This window comes from Anabrus simplex, chromosome 3, assembly GCF_040414725.1.
Source record: "Anabrus simplex isolate iqAnaSimp1 chromosome 3, ASM4041472v1, whole genome shotgun sequence".
Lineage (NCBI taxonomy): Eukaryota > Metazoa > Arthropoda > Insecta > Orthoptera > Tettigoniidae > Anabrus > Anabrus simplex.
Window position 1 is genome coordinate 133,370,093 of NC_090267.1, and position 19,089 is coordinate 133,389,181.

The window sequence follows — 19,089 nt, forward strand, 5'->3', positions numbered from 1 at the left end:
AAATTACTACATCATCTGCAAATGCAAATACATTGATGTCCATATTGTTCTTCTGCTTAATTTCCTTCATGACTTCATCCATGACAGTGATAAAAAGTAATGGTGAAAGGGTACTGCCTTGTTGCACTCCTTTAGTGGTTTGGAACCAATCAGAATTACCGTTTCCTATCTGTACGCAACTGCAGCAGTCTTCGTAAAGCATTTTAACTTTCTGGATAAGCCCTTTGGGTACATTCTTCTTTCTTAAAGATTCCCATATAGTCTTCCTTGGAACACTATCAAATGCTTTTTCGAGATCCAAAAACACTAGTGTTAAGTCTTTGCCCTTCTCCCAATGCTTTTCTAACAGTATTCTAAGTGCAAATATGAAATCGGTAGTTGATCGGTGCTCTCTGAATCCATATTGTTCTTCCTGTAGTTGTGGTTCTATTATTTTCCTTAGCCTTTTTTCAAGTATTTTCTCAAATATTTTCAAACCATGAGACAATAAAATGATCCCTCTATAATTGCTACATTTCTTCCGGCTTCCTTTTTTTGAAGAGAGGTATTATTATTCCCTTTTTCCAATCATCTGGGACTTTCCTATCCTTCCATATTGCATTAATTACTCTATGAAGCCACTGTATTCCTATTGCACCAGTTGCTTTGATCATATCTGCACTGACTTCATCAAATCCTGTAGATCTTTCTTTGGGCATACTATTAAGGGCCGTCTCTACTTCCTTCCATGTTGGCGGACTCTCTTGGTCAGGCTCATCATTGCAGCTTAAACTGACCTGCGTGGTTACATCATTGGAGTCTTTCCCAGTACTGTTGTATAAATTATCAAAATAGGATTTCATGATCTTCCTTATTTCTGTCTCCTCCGTAACTATGTTACCATCTGGTTCCTCTATTGCTGTTATGTATTCATTGTCTCTTCTTATATTTCGTATTGTTCGGTAAAGTAGTTTAGAATTAGCTTTGCTGTCTTGCTCTAGTTTATCTGTGAAATCAGTCCAAGCTTTCTGTTTTTCTTTGGTCACAATTTTCTTTACTTGTAACTTCTGATCTCTGTATTTCTGCTGCAGTTCGTTTACTCTAGATTCGTTCCTTTGACTTCCTTTTTGCATTTCTTTGTCTCTGGCTTTCCTGGTTTCATTTTTCACTTTCACAGCAATCTTCACCCAATCGTTCCACCAAGGAGTTTCTTTTCCCTTCATTTTGCTATTAGTTTTACCACAAACTTCTAATGCAGCTCCGACAATGCTTTCTTTGAATCTAGTCCACTCGATGTTGCCTTCTTGTAATGCATCTGATGGTAATTTATTGGTCACTTTTTTGTGTATTCAACTTGTTTCTCTGTCTTCTTTAGCTCCCATGTCTTAATTTTTGGTTTCCTGTATTTCTGAGGTCTATAAATTTCAATGTGCTTTATTGTTGCGAGGAGAAGTCTGTGGTCACTGTCCAGGCTTTCACTTGGTATAACTCTGACATCACATATGGTCTTTCCTGCTTCATTGTCAGATATAAAATAATCTATCAGAGTTTTAGTATCTCCATTCCAACTGTATCTTGTTAGTTTATGACTTAGCTGCTTCTGAAACCAACTGTTGTTTATTCTCAAGCCATTCCTTACACATAGATCTAGAAGACTTTCTCCTTCTGGTTTCCTGTCTCCATAACCATGTGGACCTAGTGGTTGTTATAACCAGAAATTTGAAACAGGTCGTCTTTCTGATCAATTTATAAGAAGAATTTTTCAATAAAAAAGTCAAGTACCTATAACTAAATATGATTTAGCCTGTTTTAGTACACAGTAAAAGTTTAGTTAAAAGTACGGTAATAAACAGCAATTAACTTGCACAAATGGGAATGTACCTATACGGGTACATAAAATTAAATTAAATACCGTATAAGATGATGATTGATTATGATAAGGTGCCATCAAGTGTGACTGCATGGATGGACTGCCTCCAGATATTTCAGTCTTCAGCCACATATTTCAGATCCTTCAGTCATTTGTTCATGTTGATATATCTTCATTTCTTCTCATTACACCAATTTAGGTAAGCAAATTATACCATAGAAACACCAGCTTTCTCACACACATCCTTTTATTATGAGCTGTTGACTACAACTAACTATCACATACACCAAGCAGTTCAAACGTTCAATGAACAAAGCAAACCAAGATTAACCACTCGACTCAGTTTACCTGAGTTGCCAACACATAACCTTAATGTTGTTTTCTTATAACTAGGGCCCGGATTTTTAGGTTTTAAACTATTTTATTCCTTGCTAGTTAACTGCAGTATTTTAACTTACTTATCCATTTCATTACCAATGGAGTAAATTACTCGAATCTTATAAAACCTAAAAATAACTAAATAAGACATTAAAACCTAAAAAAAACTAAGTGGGCTATTCAAGACAGTATTACGTTATTTTGAAATAGAAGTACCAAATATTAATGAAATTGAATGATTTTTTTTAAATAAACATTATTCAAGACTTTTTGAAATGACTCCATGGTTTGGAACTGGAAGTGGTTTGTAAGTATAACTAGTGCGAGTGAAACAACATGATACGGTACTATTCCACTAGGGTACAGCACAAATCAAGAGACAACACCCTGACCTGTATCTATCAGGTACAAGCCCGCCTAACTTGCCAGCTTCAGTGCATCTCTCATTGTGTACGGACGACTACCGCCAGCAACGGCGCTGTTCACTGTTTAGCTCTATACACATTATTATGCGACAGACTAAAATTAATTTTCCCTATAAATCAATTTATTATTGAAGGCAGTTTAAGAAGCTTACGCATCTCAGAAGTAGCGATGCCTAAAGGCAAGTCTTCTCGAAGTTGGTTGATTCGCCAGTGGATTGGTAACGATCCGGACTTTACTACAGATGACAAAATATAATTTTGCCAAGTCTGCCAAAAGCAGGTAAGGAATTATTTAGCATACCTCCAATAAAAAAAAAATCCCCATTACTATAATGAAAAGTAAGTTTTTTTTGCTATTTGTTTTACGTCGCACCGACACAGATATGTCTTACTGCGACGATGGGATAGGAAAGGCCTAGGAACTGGAAGGAAGCGGCCGTGGCCTTAATTAAGGTACAGCCCCGGCATTTGCCTGGTGTGAAAATGGAAAACCATCTTCAGGGCTGCCGACAGTGGGGTTCGAACCCACTATCCCCCGATTACTGGATACTGGCCGCACTTAAGTGTCTGCAGCTATCGAGCTCGGTAATATCCGTTTATGTGAAGCACTGGTTTCGGCAAAAGTGCCGTGGAATACGCTCACCATAGCTTGCACCGTCCGAGATGCTCTTTGCATTCTTTGGCCAAGAGAAAAACAACAGGATGGCAAGTTTTTACTTCTTTTGAGTGATAGTGCGGCATATATGATCAAAGCTGGTGAAGTATTGAAGAGTTTCTGCCCTAACATGCTGCGTGTAACTTGCATAGGCCATGGCTTACACAGATTGGCTGAAGAGGTTAGAAATAATTGTCCATGAGTAAACAGTATTGTTTATTCTGTGAGAAAGGTGTTTCTTAAAGCTCCTAGCTGCATTCTCACAATCAAGGAAATGTTGCCTCAAATTCCTCTTCATCCCAAACCCATAATCACTTGGGAGACAGGGCTCAATGCAGCCCTATACTATGCCAATCACTTTGAAGACATTAAAAATGTTATAAATTCTTTTGATGTCGATGATGCACTCTGCATAGTGTAGGCTAAAACAGCTCTCACGAACAAGAACGCTGTTTCACTTGCCTTCATTAGGGCACACTTTGTTGATCTTCTTGCAGCTATTGAGCGTGTTGAGTCGGCATCGTTGCCATTAAAAGATTCAATAGAAGTTCTGGACTCCATTTCGAAGAAGGAAATACCAGGACCAGTGGGTGAAGCCTATTCACTCAAGCTCACCAAAATTCTACAGTGGAACCCTCGATTTTCAGCAGTGAACAGTGTGTCTGCAATACTTCAGGGAGAAGAAATTGCTGGCGAGGTACCATGGGGACCGAGAGCTATTGCTTCAATGAAGCTTGCTCCAAGGACTTCTTGTTGTGTGGAGCGTACATTTTCCTGCTATAAGAATATTTTGAGAGATAACAGAAAAAGTTTTACTCTGAAAAATCTGGAAATGTATTTAGTTGTACAATGTAACAGCAAGTGAAAACTGTGTTCTGTGCTTCTGAAAACGTTTCTTGATGCATTGGAAGTGACAAAAATTTAACCTACATTGAACCATTCATTGTATTTGCGCATAAATATTTTATGTTATTTTTAATTTCAGTTAGTATGATGTGTTTGAAATGCTTTCATTAAGCCATTCTGTCCCATATTTTGAAATGAGTGGTATAGTTTTGTACTAGAGAGGCGTGAAGGTTACAATAAAGTACAAAAAAATTGAATGAATAGTATAACTTCAGTAATGATGAAAATGATCATTAAAAACTATTTCAGGAAGATAAAAACCTAAAAAAAAACTATTTTGAGCTATTAAAAAAACTAAAATGTGGTTTTTAAGAACCTAAAAATCCGGGCCCTACTTAAACTAATACAAGATATAATAAATGACATTATATTTTTATTTTTATGAGAAAATCACAACATTCCAACACTCACCCCCTTTTCACAACAAATAAAAAACTACACTTCAATCAGTTATCCTCTCATTGCAATCCTATGAGCCTATACAAACTCTTAAGCTTGTTGCTTGATAAATTCTTTGTGAACAAGTCTGCAGCATTTCTCTCTGATGCTACATATACAAAATCAATGAACCCCTTTTCTACTAGTTCTCTACATACATGGTACATGATGTCAATATGTTTCGACCTTTCACTCACATTATCGTTTTTACTCAATTTAATTGCTGCTGCATTGTCAGCAAAAACTTTACAAGATATATCCATAAACCTTTCCAGCCCTAGCTCTGACAGCAAATCTTTCATCCAAGTTACTTCTCGAGATACCTCTGCCCTTGCCATGTATTCAGCATCCATGATAGATCTAGCAACACAAGGTTTTTTTTTTTGCTATACCAAGTTACTACTCCCCCACTGCCACTGTGTTTACATACCCACTCACTGATCTTCTTGACTCAGTATCTCCTCCTCAATCTGCATCACAGAATATTTTCCTCACAATTTTTGAAACACAACTTTAAATCTCTAGTACCAGTACCGCACCACATAGATATCTCATGATATGCTTCACCTCTTTCCAGTCTTTAATCTCAGATATTATTTGACAAATATAGCAAACTTCCTACTGCACTGTGATAGATGGTACAATCAAATTCCTGCACATCATTTTCAGCTGCTGAATACCCACTTGGTAAAATAGTCTTCCTCGGTTTACAGTCACTCATGGAAAAATCAGCAAGTAATTTGTCAATGTACAAACTTTGACTCAACATAACCCCTTCTTTTGTCTGTTCTATTTTTATTGACAGTAAGTTTGTTGCTTTCCCTAGATCTTTAATCTCTAACTCATCTGCCAACCTTATTTTAACCAACTTAACAACCTCTTTGTCACCTATTACAATTATGTCGTCAACATACAAGCCAATAATACAACACTCCTTTACATACACATATGGTTCTTTGACACATCTCTTAAAATCTAGTCTTCTAATTATAGCATGAACACAAGCATTCCAGTCTTTACTTGAATTAGGTAGGCCATAGATGATTTTCTTCAATTTACATACATAGTTTTGGACACCCTTTTCTATGAACAATTCCGGTTGTTCCATGTATACAGTACAACTGATTTCACTATTTAAGTAAGCACTAGTTACATCTAGATGTTTTACAGTCCAACCTTTACGTACTGCAATACCTATTAACAGTCTCATTGTTTTCCTCTTTATAATAGAACTAAATGTTTCATCATAACTAAGGTTCATCTGTCTCTTAAAACCTTGGGCAACCAATCTGGCCTTATATTTCTGAATGTTACCCTCACTGTCATATTTCAATGAAAACACCAAATCTAAACAGGTCAACTTCATAAGAAGAATTTTAACAAAAAATAAAATATAATTAATTCTATTAGTAAAATGTATACCAATACAGTTAAAAGTTAACTTGAAAGTAAGCACAACAATATTTAGAAATGTGAAATTCAAAATAAAAGTAAATGAAATATAAGAAGAATATGACAAGTATGGAGGGAAATATGATGGCTCTTCCAGCAAATAAATTGGATGGTGAAAGTACAGTATGAGGTGCAGTAGCGACGACTGAGGGGGGAGAGGGGGGGCAGTTGCCCCCACTTTGTGGAGAAAACATTACATTTTTATTCCATTTTAGCTGGCTGAAACTAGGAATGATTGGAATTATTTTTAAAAAATTGTACGAGCCCTGTTATCAGCTAACTCTTTAGTCTATTTTCTTTAATTATTAGCGGAAATACGTACAAAATGCCGTTCGTCACAGCTAGCAGATTTACATAGCGCCTCATTAAGTAGTGGAGACGTTGCATGTGCTATGAAAAAGGGTAGCAGGGGTATGTCTATTTTGCCGAGATCAAGGACACTGAGGTATAATTCACCGATTGTCGCGTGCATTCATCCATCTAGCAATCTCCTTATTGTCTGTTAGTTTCTTTGAATGTAGTCAATACTAGATGATTTTTAATTGTAGAATCACATCATGGGTGCCCATATGACAGTTTGTAGGTGGGGGGGTGGGAGCTAGACCTGGGGGTATGTAGTATTTTTAAAATTTTGGAAGATATATGGCAGTAGAATTACACCCACGGTATTCCCCTGTTTGTTGGTGGGGATTGGTACTACCATTTCTATATAATACCGACTTTTAAATCATTTTCTTGAAAGAGAAACACCTGACTACATTAGATTTTTGTCTTTCCCTAAGAGCTGTGTGTGTGTGTGTGTGTGTGTGCACGCGCGCGTGCGTGCGTGCACACTGGAGTGATTTAAATAGCAGGTGTCGTCCCCATATTGACAGTCAAAATATGTTTATCTTTTGAGAAGGAATCCACATTTAATCCTCCTCCAGTCTGTCTCTCTTTCACACACAGTATGAGAAGAGATAGTAATGTAGTGTGGATAACTTTTCATCATGTTCTCATCAGTGATGCATCTTTGGTAGAAATCTAAAATCTGAAAATCACTTGGAGGCAAATGAGTTTGTGGATTTTTAAAGTCCTGATTTCCTTTCAGATTTTTTTACTTCTTTTAACATTTTTTTCATAAGTTGTACCTTTGCATTGTGCAAAACTAATGTAGTGACTTGTAATAATTTTGTTATTTTTCCAGTTATTTCATCAGTAGTTTGTTGGTTTCATAGTAGTGGCATATGTATCCATTTAAAATATCTTGAAAGGTATGACAAAGGCCCATGTTGTGTCGTTTTTACCTCTAAGTCGCATGGTGATACCTTGGTGTAGTAGGTAATGTATTTGAATAGACTACATTTTTATGGTGTTACCTTCAGTTCTGAGTTTTGTTTTCCTCAATACTGGGACCTCTGAGGTAAAGAGAATTTTATTATTTCATTTCCTACTAACTTCTTTTAAATGCATGATTAATAGAAAGAAATCATACAAGAACATTTATTTAAAAGACATTAAGTTTCAATATCACTTGAATTAAATGATCAATGGAATTTTTTTTAAAAAAATGAAAGGTTGAATAGACAGCATAAAACTTCTAGAGTACATAGTCTGGTAAATCAAAGAAGTTAAAACTTTAACTGAGACATTACAAATGAAGTTAATCACCAAGACAGCTAGTGGTGATAGTAATTATTGTTTTAATAGAAAATATGAGATGATAAGTGTCCTTTGATAACTCTAATGAGGAAAGAACTGTGAAGTATGACGATATCAGAGAAAGGAAAGGATATACCATGAGGGCATGAAAATGAAGGACTCCCTAGTCCTCAAACTGAATACCATTAGTGTTAGAAGAGAACAAAATTAAGTTGCCCAAGAAAGATCAGATAGGAAAGATAAAAGTGGGGAGTCTTGCACAAGTAAGAGGAAACAGTGCTAGGTTCACTTAGAGGCCCTATGGTTACCAACCCATGCTTCCAGGTTGAGAGTCCCTGGGAAACCAAGACAACCAACAACCAACTAAAGTATTGTTTAATATGATGCAAGAAATCAAAGCCATACATAGTGACATGCCATTTAATTATCATGAACATGGGACTTTCAACTCAGATTAAAACCACACCATAAGGATTTGGAAATCTTACTTGCCTCTGACTGCATCTCAAATTAGATCACCTTGGTGAGAGACTAGTGGCAGCATTGTTCAAGAGTTGACATGCTCCTCAGTATATAATGCAGGGAATCTTTTAATAATGAAAATCCACAGCCTGTTTACAGTCATTCGACAAGGTCAGGAATGGAATTAATGAAACCCCAACTAGCAGCAAGGATAGGAATTTTGCCGGCTGCCAAAGCCTGTCGCATTCCTCTGGGGCAATGATTAATGATTGACAGGTGAAATGAAATGATATTAGAGAGTGTTTCTGGAATGAAAAATGTCAGGGAAAACCAGAGTACCGTACCCGAAGAAAACTAGTCCCACCTCCGCTTTGTCCAGCACAAATCTCACAGGAGTGACTGAGATTTGAATCATGGAACACAGCGGTGAGAGGTTGGTGCAATGCCACCTGAGCCACGGAGGCTCCTTTTAATAATAATGTTGAATTATTAACATCCCTTCATAAACTGTAAATTTTAGAAGACACTGGAATACTGGAAGTTACTCTGAAAGGTTTTCTGTAATATGCCAGTAAATCTACTGACATAGGTTTCCCAAAATTATGCACTCCTTAATGCAGTACTGGTTGCGCCAGGATTCATATCAGTGGCATGTGGTGAACACATTCATTACTCCAGCTGCAAAAAAAAAAAAAAAAAAATTAAGTAATCACAATCACAATCATTTCCAAACTGGTATTCACAGCATCATCATAACAGAATGCTGCAGAAGATTTTAAACAACGTACTTACAGTTTCACTCAGTGACGCTTTGTAATCGTATAGTCATGTTTTCACAGAAATATACTCAGACTCACTTTTTGTTTTTAACTCAAAATCCTAACCTAAACTGATTGAGCTAAAGTTAGCAGGTATTTTACCGTAGCTGAAGTTTGACAGTTTCACTCACATATTGCATGTAGGTACAGCAGTGGCAGACAAGTGAAAGTATTCCTCAAACATTGTTATATTCATAAAGAATGCCACATAACTTGCAAAAACTTCATCTATAATCCGAGAACAACACTACAAAAATTCACAGTCCCTACCACCATTACAGGCAAACACAGCAACAAAATACAAAATTCTTGTATTTCGCACCTGGCTCCATGTCCATGCTAGGCAACTTAAATATTTTTCTGCATGTATTGAAAAACATCCTCTATGCATGCCATCAATGAATAGATCCCAAAAACTCTATACATGTCAAAATCCAAAAAATAAAAATAAATATTTGTATTACAATTTACTACCATAAAATGGCTCTGTTTCAATTAGCAAGACAAGATGCTAGTGGCTATACTGTTAACATACTGTTATTTTTCTCATAGCCTCTTGTGTGTGGTGCTGAACACTTTGAGCATTAATTATTACAACTAATTTGTGGAGTGACCCTACCTTACACTAGCTAGCTGGTCTGTTGCCATAACACGCTGTGAGTTTCCAAGTAGGTCCACTACCAGTTCATTCTGCCTTTCCAGGACAAGGTGGCTTAAAGTGCATGCATCAACTCAACAATCTGAATTCCATTAGGATAGCTCTCTTTCATGCCTTCAAGGAAACCCAGTTCACTGGAGAGAGCTGGACAGCTGTAGAGTGAGCCGATCGCTGAAACAGCTGTACTTAGCTGTTTGCAGCTTTTTAAACTTGATTAAAATCATTCTAAAGAACAATATGAAAATGAAAATTTCTTTGCCCCACCGGCACTGGGGTAGATGGGGTTCAGTGCACACCACTCGGTCATATACATGGAGATACAAGTACATCCTAATCCTTTGCTGTTCATGTAAGGAAGATTATAAATCAACTTAAGTTCAGTTCAGCAAAAGCAAAGTCATCGTCATCTTCCTACATGCCACAAACTCCTAGAGGAGTGAAAGGTGAAGGCTTTCTCTAACCGTAACCTCAGCAGTAATATAAACAGTAAAACCCTGATAATCTGAATTAATTGAGACTGTGGTCTATTTGGATTATACAAAATACAGTGAAACTTCTCATAACAGACACCTCTGAATAGCGGACACCTCTAAATAATGGACATTTTTAAAATTCCCCTGCAGAAATATATTATTTTAAATAATACAGTTACTTCTAAATAATGGACATGGACTCCAAAAGCTATGCCCAAGCATTAATTTAAAGCTTCTAAATAAAGGATAGCATGAAAGAAAAAAATTACAATTCCTGAAATTTTGAGGTAATAGTGATGTTATAATGGGCACAATTTGTATTGCTGCAGAGAAGTTATTATCATATGGTGGCAGTCGGACCATATTTATTGCATTCAAGAACTATGTAAGTGTTGCAGCTCATTATTTAACTAAGTGCTTGCTGTACTGTATCTTGAGAAGCGAGTTAAGATAGCACAGAAATGCAAGCAATTAATATCAAATGAAAATTTCAAATCATCCATGAGTACAAAAAAGAGAAACAGATTTACTTTAATCCATTTGGATCTATCCAAGAATAAATAAAGATATGTTCTGTATAATTTTACAGTACATTTTGAAAGAAGTCAGGAAAATAAAAGTTGAAAAAATGTTTGCTACGATGAGAAAAAGTTTAAAACTTTCATGTTCATAAAAGTAAAGTGCTTAGCCATGTGTTCTGTAAATACTGTGTACTCCCAATGTATGGGTATCTTTTTTACTGTGTAACACAGTGTAACAATACTCTGTTGTTCAAAACTAGTTCTCATAGCATTCTAAGCATTTTCTGAATAGCGGACGCTTCTTAATAGTGGACATCTTTACTTTCTCCATCTTAATGGAAGATCCACTGTACACGTAATACGGTGTATTAAATTGGCATTACGCTTTGTAAAACATTACACTGCTTTCTCATTGACCGATTTGATGTTTATGCGATGCTCACCCAATATCACTTCATCAAGAAGATTTAGTTCATTGTGCCAAAAGATGATTTTCCTGGTTAGGTGGAATATTTTTCTTCTCTCATGGATTTTATTCAGATTATCCAGAATTTTGGATTTGAATGTTTCTACTGTAATCATATAACCTGAGTTACTGGGCTGCAAATCTTCTGAAGTGGTGGCCTGCCAACCAATATCAACATTTTGGTTGTGCTGCTGTGTAGCAACGAAAGCAAAATTCTACTGGACAGTTTCTATGGTTGATTTAATTTAATTTTGTTGGATGACCTGAATATGCCACCATAGATCTTTAACATGCCAATGTTGGCATAGAGTTCCAAGATTTTTGTCCACCCTTCAAAAATCAAACCTACAAACTTGGAATCATGAATCGGACACTCTACAACTGATCCATGAAGGCAGCTACCTCAACGCTAAAAAAGCTCAAGTGGTATGTTCTAAGTTTGGCTGTCTTTGTCTCTAGAAATTAATCTAGTGATCATTTCTGTAGTAGGCTGAATGAACCACTCAACCTCTCGCTCTTCAGAAGTAGTGGTCGAATATAAAAATCCTTTAATATCTTGGCAGGGAATTGAACCCATATCCTACTAGGTGAGCTGAGCATACCTTGTTGGCTAAACATCATTCTCAAATGAAATGCAGCAAAATTGTCAGAATGACCCCAACTCCCTAGGTAATATAATTTCTTCCCCTAATGGGGCTAGTGATCATCAGATTTATCTTTTTGAACTTCTTTGGGAATAATTCCACATCAAACTTTTCATAATACTTCATGGTACTGTAATTTCCTTTACTGTAGGTGGAGGTTAGAATAATTGTGAAAATATTTGATTATGTCTGGTAAAGACTATTCAGTCAATAATAATAATAATAATAATAATAATAATAATAATAATAATAATAATAATAATAATAATAATAATAATAATAATAATAATAATAATAATAATAATGTTATTGGATTTACGTCCCCCTAACCACTTTTATGGTTTTTGGAGATACCAAGGTGCTGGAATTTAGTCCTGCAGGAGTTCTTTTATGTGTCAGTAAATCTACCAATACAAGGCTGATGTATTTGAGCACCTTCAAATACCACCTGTCTGAGCTAGGATCGAACCTGCACTATTCAGTCTACAGACACTTGCTTTCAATCTTGCCTTCTTTATTATGTGCAAGAGACTATTTTTCTCTGAGTGTTGCTTGGTGTGGGGAAAATATGGAAGTTTTCACTTGAAGATGTTTCTCACAATTTATTTTGGTTTTCTTATATACAACAGTACCTCCACATTTGTTACTTTGTCAGCCTAGCTCATATGTAGTATTCACCTTATAAACCCACATCTCAAATGCTTCAAGGCTCTTTTGAATAAATCTTTCAAGGACCAACTGTATACACCATAAAGCAGGAGAGAGAGAGAATACAGCTCAAAATCCTGATATTCAATTCTAAGCTTAATCTACTGTTGCAAAGAAATTTTTCAGCCTAAAGATTGTGGCTCAGGCTTTCTCTAGCCTTGTTTTTATTTCCATATTTATGCCTCAGTGAACCTGGTTACAACAGCCAAAAAACAGTACTTCATTCATGTTCTCCAGCGGAGTTCCATTTGTTGTTATTCTGTGGTAAAACAGTAGGTTCTTTTAATGACTTCCGTGATCTTAGTTCACCATAATTTTAAGAATAATTTTCTCTTTCCTTTAACAGTATAAGACAGTTGATAGTAAAATGGTGGAAGATCTGGACAATAGAAGAGGGAGGGTTTAGAATATCCCATGAAAGTCCACTAAGTTCTGTACAGTAGTTGCAGATGAATGCGGCCTAGCAATGGCATGGTGGAAGATCACTAACCATTTGTTGACCAATGCAGGTTGCTTCTGGGCAAGAACTTCCTTGTTTTTATATTCAGAAACTGGCTTATAATGAAAAATAGAGACACATGTTTTTTACAATGCACATGATGCATGGCCATATTTTATACATACAAAAAAAAACCCACATCAGCTCACCCTCCACAGCATCTGTAATCATTTCAAACACTTGTAATTATTGAGTATTTCATAGAACCTGACCAAAATCATCAGCTGGTTATGCAGCTGGTCATAAAAATATGCCCTCCCAATCCCTAAGAACACACAATATTTTGGGATGAAGAATGTCTGAGGAGGACACTATGCCCTCTGAAACATAAAATTTACTGTAAACAATCTACTTTTCATCTCTCATAACAATGTTCCTTTGAATGGTTGTTCTTTGTTTTTGTATACCATTGATCATGCGCAAGAATAGTATATCCTGCACTAGCTGGCACTGTAGTCTGTGTCAAATGGGAAACATTTTGGCCTCAAGAAGCTACTCAGAATTACCCAACCAAGTGACTATGTTGTAATATTATCCCATCCGCTCAATGTGCTGCGCTCTATAAAAACGAAGGGAACCAAGACAGCCTCCTGTTTTATGCAAACTATAGTTGAAGTCCTGTGGCGCAGCACAACTTTTTTTTTTTGCTAGTGGCTTTACGTCGCACTGACACCACAGCACAAGTGACACATCACTTGGCCTGGAGAGGTCTTTGTACAGTTACTTATGAAACTCCAATAATGTTTCCAATCTCAGGCAGTATGAAAAGAGTTTTCATCCAAAACAGTCAATATCATGGCCATGTCAGTTGTTACGTGCTGTTTAGAGTGCTCTCAGCCTTTAAGCTCAAACATGCTGACCTTGAACCTGGAAGACCACTTTTAAACAATATGATCGGCCATTGAATATGTTTGTGCACATTATATATCTTTTTGACTGCTTGGGATTGCATTATTTTGATTCAGAAAATAATAAAGCATAATATGTCCAAAATTCTCATTTAGCTTTTACATTTTATTTCATGCACAAGTCACTTACTGATCACCAAACTGAACAAACGATACACCAGTATGTGGCCACAGCTAAACAACAGAACTGTCTCATAAACAGACATTCTTCTACATTCCCTCTCACTGCCTCAGAATGTGCCTTGCAGCATACCAAAGTTTTAACAAACTTATGTTGTGAACCAGTATTTCAGGATAAACTCAACTAGTGTTCTTTATGTCACTACACTTATAAAATAAAGAGAATTATTAACTGATTTCTTTTGAGCTCATCTGTTACTATAAAAATAAAAGGCTAATCTTGAGAACACCAAATATATTTTGATATGGCTTTTATCATTGGTTAGAATGTTTATTGAGGAAGGTTTAGGTGTGTGAAACATCAATCTACAACAAAAGGGAGCCGAGTAGTGGCGAGAGAAAACCGGCCATCTGAGCACTTTCTTGCCTTATGCTGTCTAGTTCACTAACAATAGATTCCAGGCATGTGTGGAAGAATTATTCAGCATAAAAATTCTCTACAAAAAAAATCTGTGATGGTATATATCTGTCTGTAAAAAGTAGCCCTCAGAAAGCATTTCTACTTTTAATTAGAAAACATATTTTGAGATTAATCATGTAACCCTTATCAAAATAAATGATTTATTCACCTCTATAGCCTTATTAAGGTTTAAAAAAAAAATCTTTTGCAAAACGTGATGGTTCAGAAGTTATCATTCTTTTAGCGAAATCACGGAAGTGGTTCAAATATTGCATGAAAAAAAAAAAAAACAACCAAGATAACAGGCAGGCAGCCAGCCAGAATTGCCTTGGAAAAAGTCACACCGGAAGGAAATGTAGAAGAAATTTAAGGACAGAAAAATTATGTGGAATAGATAAACTCTTTTTATCCAAATATTACCTCATGTGTATAGCCAGTGTCACTTATGAGAGATATCATTGTCATGAAAATTACATTCTCAATGTAATTTATTTAGAATACTTCCTATGAGTTGGTCTGCAGAGTTGTATCATATAACGTAGCTTAAGAATGGAGACCTTGTATGCAATGAAAACCTGATTTTACAGGGGAGTGACAAAACTGTCCTAATGGCTGAAAATGGAATCCCATCATCGGCAGTCCTGAAGATGGTTTTTCATGGTTTACCATTTTCACACCAGGCAAATGCTGAGGCTGTACCTTAATTAAGACCATGGCCTCTACCATCCTTTCCCAAACTTGTGTCGCAAAAAAAAGCTTTGATGTGTTAGTGCGACATTAAACCACTAGCAAAAAAAATATGATTAAGAAAAATGATTAAGAAAAACTGTCATTTTACACATGTTTTTATATATAAAACATACAAAAAGTTTGTAAAAGTGTCACACTAGTTTCCTTTATTACAATAATTTAATTAATTCAATGTAATTGTAAAAATCCTATTACCATACTGTGCAGATCAAATCATACTATATCTGAAGTGTCTTTCCAATTGTTATAAAATCCATTTCTAAAATAATTTCATTTTTTTGTGGCTTCTGGGTGAATGGATAATGTAGGACAACTATGCTTCCATTGTTTTGTGATTATTTGCCTGGTTTGGCTATAATCAGTTTTTGGTTTCTCTTGAAAATTTTGTTCAGTGGATATACTGTAATATGCTCTACAACAATACCCCTTACATACTGATGTCTGTTATAATACTCAGTTGCTGTCATTATAAGGATAATGTGCAGATATTTGATTGGGTAAGAGTTTATAAATCATATAGTACACTGACTTGCCAGGCTAAATATATTTATGTATCAGTCTATCAGTCTAGGAAACAGATGAAAAGCAGTGACTTACCATATAAGACTGCATGGATCTGTATACATAAAAGAGAGACATGGGTCCAAAATTTTCGTCTGCAGTCTTTGTCAGTGGAGGCTAGAATAATGATTGTGTTTGGCTCAGATGGTATGGCGCTGGCTTTTTGAGCCCAAGTTGGCAAGTTTAATCCTGGCTCAGTCCAGTGATTTTTGAAGGTGTTCAAATATGCCAGCCTCATGTTGGTAGATTTACTGGTACAGAAAAGAATACCTGTGGGACAAAAAACTGTGAAAGAAAATAGTGGGACATGAAACAAATAACAGAAAAATGAGGAAGCTATTGTAAGCGTTAGCCTCAGAAAAGCTGATTTAACATCACTAGGAAAGCCAGTAATAAACTAGGATTTTTATTTACCCAGAAATGTGTTGTGACTCTATCAGGAGCCTCTACAAATTACAAAGTGAAATATCATTCTCAATTTGGGAGTTTCCATAAAACCACTGAACCTGACATTGTCTTTAGAGTGAGAAAGTTAAGTTAAAGCTGGTATGCAGTTTTGTCATATTTGTAGGCTTTCTTAGATAATATCCCTTGTGAAGTTATTCTGACAAAATGGAGAAACTAAATGGTAACTATTCCTGTATTTCTTTCTACCCGTTGCAAGATGATGGAAGCTTTCAGATATAAATACAAATAGATACTCATGTAATATTCTTGAAAATGAGTGTCTGGTACAATAAAATACAACCAGATCTAACTACATTTAACATATGTAAATATAGTGAAGTTTGTGTAATTGACTGCAGAACAAGATAAATATTTTATGTTCATATAAATTATTCAGCAGTGAGCATTTTATAAACATGATAGGTGTCTATTATATAAATTTGCAGATTTCTTGGTGTCTCTGTAGTGTGTTTTCTTTATTTGCATGGGAATTTGTCATCACCAAACTTTACTGCTATAATCTCTTATCATCCAGTAATAATATGCATTGAACTTCCCTTTAGGACTGCTCTGGAATTGGTTTGGTTTTTCTAACGCTGGGTCTTTGTCTGCCTTCAATTTCAGCCGACGCATGACAGCCACTCAGTGTCTCGGCCACAGTTGGCTGAAGAGAAAAGCAGTGCCTCAGCCAGTGCGGTTGGAGGAGTTGGATGTTGCTAAAGATAATTTACGTGTTTTCGTCGAGAGGTGGAATGAACATCCAAATAGCCCATATCAGTTTGATCCTTCCTGTCACATTATTTCTCCTAGTTTTTATTCCATGCCAAGCATTGAGACTGTTGCATCAGAGCATTCACTGCGTGGACTGTCTCCTTCTCCATGTGGTTCACTTTCCACTTCTCCAGGATCTGTGATTGAGAATGACATTCCAGAAAATTCAAGTGATAACTATTACCACCTTGAACCTATGTCACCCACCAAACACCATATTGAAAATTTACATATATTTGAACGTAGAGCATCTGACAGTTCTTGTTTCATACGCAATAACATTGACACAGCTGACAGGGTCAACCTTGCTGATGAGATCCGCAAACTATCAGACAAATTGTATGAAATGGCATCTCTTATAACTCCTCCTTCAGACAGCATTAACAATATCATGACAGAAAACCAGTCTACTTCCACCAGCTCCATGTTCACCCATAATATTGATAATGGTTCAGAGTCTACTTTTAGTTCAATTACTAGTACACAATCAAGTACAGGCACAGTTCAGAGACCTATTCCTTTCAGACCCACTCCTATTACAAATGACAGTTGCAGATTCCCTCCTCCTACAGCTGTTGTTGGGAGTTCCAGCTCACAAGATGAGAGTATTTTGGGAGTAAGGCGACCCAAATTCCGTCTATCACACATGAACCGAGATGTGCCTCTTGGAACGGCTCCACCAAGTGATGTAGCCAATTACGTCAATAATAGTACAAACTCTATGTCCCCATACTCATCACGGAACTCCTCTGATACACTGCCATCGTGTTCCTCACCTTCTTCCAGCATATCTTCCCCTCCACAGTCCCCAGACTCAGAACCAGGTCCCCCTCTCGGTGCAGACCTCACCAAGGATCTCCTCCTCCACTTACTCAACAAGTGGGAAGATAATCAGACACATTCAGGCAGCTCGAGAGATACTGGGCGAAAATCCATTTCCATAGAATGGACTGAGGAAGAATCACTGGCTCAAAGGACTATGAATTCCCTCGCTAACTACTTCCAGTCTGCACGAGGCGGAGACAAAAAGCATTCTGTACCCACACAGTTTGGAGTCTAAAATTTTCACTCTGAAGGATATTTTGATCTTTCAAATACATATTCATTTATTAAGACACCCAATGGAAATACTTTATTTTTTGGGTTATTGTAAACACAATACAAGGTTAACTCATTTGTAATGAGTTTTGAGTGTTATGTGTGATCTGCAGTGCACGGATGACGGCGACCGAGACGCTGAACCATAAGTGGCTGGTTGATGTAGCTGCTACAGTTGCTATCAGCAAGACTAGGCTCAAGAGATATGTCATCAAGAAGAGGTGGATCAAGGCTGTCAACACAATCCTTGCTCTACAGAGAATGGGTGCCAAGTTTGATGCTGATAATATCTAGAACTTCTCTTCCTCTCTTTGTCCTATTAAATTTTCTTTTGAATGTTTTATTTAAAGAATCAAACATTGCACTCTAGGACAGCGGTTCCTAGACTGTGGAATGGGTACCACTGATGGCAGAATGAACCTATATGTACTTATCTTAAAAATGTTCAATTGAAGGTAACATTGAACTAGACATTGATGAATTGTATCCTTCATGTCAAATCATATGTCCTCAACCTATGGCACCAGCACTATTTGAAGCTCACTAAAATGTCTTTCAAAGAATTTACAAATGCCCATACTCATGACAACCTTTAAATGGAAATAAGTGATTTGTATTGTTCAGTCATCTAAAAATATGTTACTTTAAGCTTTTCATCATAAATTACTGAAAAGAAGTAAAACATGCCAGCAATTTATCACTTTATCAACTGTCTGGTTGTCTTGTGTATTTGGCTACAGATGGGGATAGCAAAAAAAAAAAAAAGAGAGAGCCATATGACAGATACTTTCACCTTAATCTTTCCAAAGTGTTCTATACATACAGCACATCTCTATTGAAGATCATTATCATCATCAGCAGCAGCAGCAGCAGCAGCAACTTCCGTTGTAAATGACTGATAGGGTTTCAGCCTTTGGATATAAAGATCACAGATCAAAATCCACCAGAGGTAGTTAGAGTTTAGAAAGGCAGAAGAAAGTC

At 36.4% G+C, this 19,089-nt stretch overlaps 1 protein-coding gene across 1 annotated transcript in view; it reads left to right on the forward strand.

Annotated features, from left to right (window-relative positions):
* Window positions 1-18,364, forward strand: part of LOC136866067 (myosin light chain kinase, smooth muscle) — a 230,549-nt gene extending 212,185 nt beyond the window's left edge. The window contains exon 8 of the mRNA XM_067142712.2: window positions 16,864-18,364. Within this exon, the coding sequence (XP_066998813.1) occupies window positions 16,864-18,070 (1,207 nt within the window). The 3' untranslated portion in view covers window positions 18,071-18,364. The remainder of the gene's footprint in view (window positions 1-16,863) is intronic.
* Window positions 18,365-19,089: the final 725 nt, after the last annotated feature.